The sequence below is a fragment of the Perkinsus marinus genome, assembly GCF_000006405.1.
Source record: "Perkinsus marinus ATCC 50983 genomic scaffold scf_1104296927860, whole genome shotgun sequence".
NCBI lineage: Eukaryota > Perkinsozoa > Perkinsida > Perkinsidae > Perkinsus > Perkinsus marinus.
The window spans coordinates 33,188-36,489 of record NW_003217027.1 but is presented as its reverse complement, the minus strand read 5'-3'; the positions used below and the strand labels follow the sequence as shown (position 1 = coordinate 36,489).

Genomic DNA, 3,302 nt, shown 5'->3' with positions numbered 1-3,302 from the left:
CCGACATCTGGGCCGTCTCTTGAGGAGACTCTCGTCATGAAGTAAGTTGAGAGTCTCAGCTCACGTCGACGATGAGAGTACAGTGGAGAGTCTGGCAAAGGCACAAGCAAAGGGTAGAAGGACAGGAAGAATGAAGCTAGACGTCAGAGCAGCAGCCCAGACACGAGGATCGCTGTCGCTGGCTTCGTCAAAGCTACTTTGGACCTTGAGCTGGCTCGGTGAGCCATAACGTCCATCCCGTCAAGCCTGCCAAGCGAAGGATGCTGCGACCGGCTGGAAACTCTGACAATAGACCTTGCTCGCTGAATGAGACGGATTCTGTGTTATGTCATAATATAATTTTCTGGGAAGCAAGTGCTTTGTGCTAAGCACTGCTCAAGATTCTACACATTTCTCTCCCATTGATAACAGTTACTGTGACACAGTATCTGAGCGTAGTGTTTCGCCACAATCAAGGTCATAACCTCGCACTGGTAGTGTTCGAGTAAATGTTCGCTTTGCTCATCTGGTCTAGGCCACATTAACAATTAAAGGAGTTTATATAAGAATCAGTGTGCAAGTGTACAGAGAACAACGGGGATTCCCTAGAATTCCCTCAGAATTTCTTTATTGTCACCAACAAGCTTCAGTTGACTATGCGCATATTCTCCTACATAGCGAGTTGGTAGGTGTAAAAAGCCGTCCATTATCCACTCGCCTGCTCTGAGGTTCAGATTTTGCTTAATTGGCCGTCAAAACGCAACTTAGTGCTGGCCGCAAGATTTGCTCTCGCGGACTCATCATGATGTTAATTGAGTAGTCGTTTGGTAACCACGTAGCGAAAATGAGTGGATGCCTTTGAACGTGTGAGAGAAAGTAAATCAAATTTCATTAACATTGAAGTTATCATTATATTGAAGAGTGTCATTGTAAGTAATCAATGCGATAGTTCGCAACCCTCCCATTGGCAGTGAGTCTACCAAATACAGCTGAGCTTCTGTTCGTTGCGCTGGGGCTCTTCAGTTGAGCTCAGCGTAGCAGAAATGGCGTTTAAACGAGCCAAGCGGCAGGAGTATGGACGACAAGCCACACAACCGAACTGAATGGAAAACACAATTGCTGAGTGGTGCGCTAAGTCGCACAGTTTGAGCTAGTAAAACTATCGTCAATAATATTAAGACCAAATATTAATAGTGCTATACATTTTTTTGGTGAAGTAGAGGAGCACTATAGTACCACCTAGGTGGGACTTATAGTGACTAAGCACTTACCGGCTGAGGATTTCCTCAACTGACAAGCACTGCGATGTAGACCAACCCCCTCTACTCTTCAGCCACACTCTACTATACGGCCTTGAAGTAAGACTCTGATTTGATATTCAACTAACTGACATGGCGTCGAGTTCCTAAGTCTGTAAGACTAAACATTCTCCACTGTACGCTGCTAGGGAGTTTAAGTCTTCAGTCTTCAGCTGAGTGAGTGCACTGTTGAGTCTGAGTGCCTATCAATAGTAGGCATCATACACCAGAGTGGTAATTCCCGATTTAGACGACTCACGAAATCGATGAGATATGATACGTGCACTGTAATTACGCTGTTCACCATAACGCATCCCAATTACAGTAGGTTGATGAGGAGTATGCAGCATGCAAATATCATAGCTTCTGTCAAGCTCATCAAAGCATAATCATCGTTATAATGATGAAGCTCATGGTACACACTTGAAATGGATCATGCCAATAACAGGCAAAGGAAGATGGGCCAAGCTCTTCCTTCAAGCCATTGGTAATATAAATCGTACGACCATTTAAGGGTTGTACATGTCGGTAGTTGGGAGCGATGATATCTCCATTGGGACCGACAACAGACCTTAGGGCCTTCATCTGATCCTCGCTTACCGCCATTATCGTCTTAGCCACGTGCCAGAGGAGATTCTCATCACAGGTCGGTGTTGTAAGAGAACCATCATAACCGAACAGTTTGGTACCCGCATCCTTGGGGATTAGAGCATACAAGTCTACGATGGGATGAACAGTGTCATTTTCAATGGCATCGAGGATCTTCTCAAACTCTTCATTGGCTTCACCAATACCAAAAAGGACTCCAATCACAGCCAAACCACCGGCCTTCCCTTTAGCGTCACCAACACTGCCATACTTCTCGTTGTAGTGGACGAAGTGAAGCTCCATCGGAGAGGCGACACCTTCGAACAGATGTTCACTGCCGTACTCGTCCGTCGATCCCCAATGAGCATGAAATTCGCTCAAAATGAAGGTGTCGCTTTCATACCCGCGGACGTTACCAATTTTGTATCGCTTTTCATCGTTATCCTCATCGACTACCACATTGATACGATAATCAGAAATACTCAATGTAGCAAAATCGTAGGTAATTTGAAGATCATTCATCATGACTGACTGATCGATAACAGCGGCAGTCTGAATAGATATCGGTGATTGGGATGTACCATTGGTACATATACCAGGCCAGGAAGATTGATCATCATAGGACCAATCAGCACCATAGGCATATGACTGGAATATGGCGATCGGGATGGCGACGATGATCATAAGGTCATTCATTACTAGATGGTATGCGAGGGAACTGACTTGTCAGAACTTGCCAAAATTGGTCAGGTATTCGCATTGTTGAATTTATTCCGCGTCGCGCGGAGGAATCCACCACTCGCGTGGTGGAAATGGAACAAAATGAAGAAGCTCCTTCTGTCCTTGAGTATACCTGTTTCATAGCAGCAAATTGCGGCTTAAACTCAAGTAACGCCCCAAGTATACCTCAAGTAATTAGGACATTCTGTTTCACTGCCCAAGCAAGCACATTAATGCGCCTTAGGTTTAGAAATACTCTAGGCGTCTTTGGTCTCTGCCGCAGAGATGAATACTTGAGTATATGCGCAGAAACTCTGCGCATATACTCAAGTATTCACGGAATGCTGCATTCCGGATGCATTTTACAACAAGCGTACTTAAGGAAAGACTTGAGAGCTCCTTGGATTTGGTTGAGGTAGAGTCGAACCTACCTGAACAGATACTCAAGTACCATGTTGGAATATTTCACCCCATAGGGGTTGAGTGACACTCAATGAGTGTGCCGACGGTGCGTGTCTACAACCTCTTCGGTAATTGCTCCCCGGAGTGATGGGAATGGGATAGAATGAAGGAGCTCCTTCTGTTCTTGAGTATATCTGGTAATCTTCCCTACATCCCGTATATAATAGTATACTATACCATTATATACGGGAAGATTCGTGCACCTCACGGTTTCCTTCTCCGCAGTGCGAATTGATGGCGGAGCGACGGGATTAT

At 45.2% G+C, this 3,302-nt stretch overlaps 1 protein-coding gene across 1 annotated transcript; it reads right to left on the bottom strand.

Annotated features, from left to right (window-relative positions):
* Nucleotides 1-1,655: 1,655 nt before the first annotated feature.
* On the bottom strand, nucleotides 1,656-2,561 carry Pmar_PMAR001564 (Carbonic anhydrase, putative; the record flags this gene model as incomplete). The annotated part of the gene is made up of 1 exon (XM_002788741.1): nucleotides 1,656-2,561. The coding sequence occupies one exon, from the start codon at nucleotides 2,559-2,561 to the stop codon at nucleotides 1,656-1,658; it is 906 nt and encodes a 301-aa protein (XP_002788787.1).
* Between the last annotated feature and the right edge of the window lie 741 nt (nucleotides 2,562-3,302).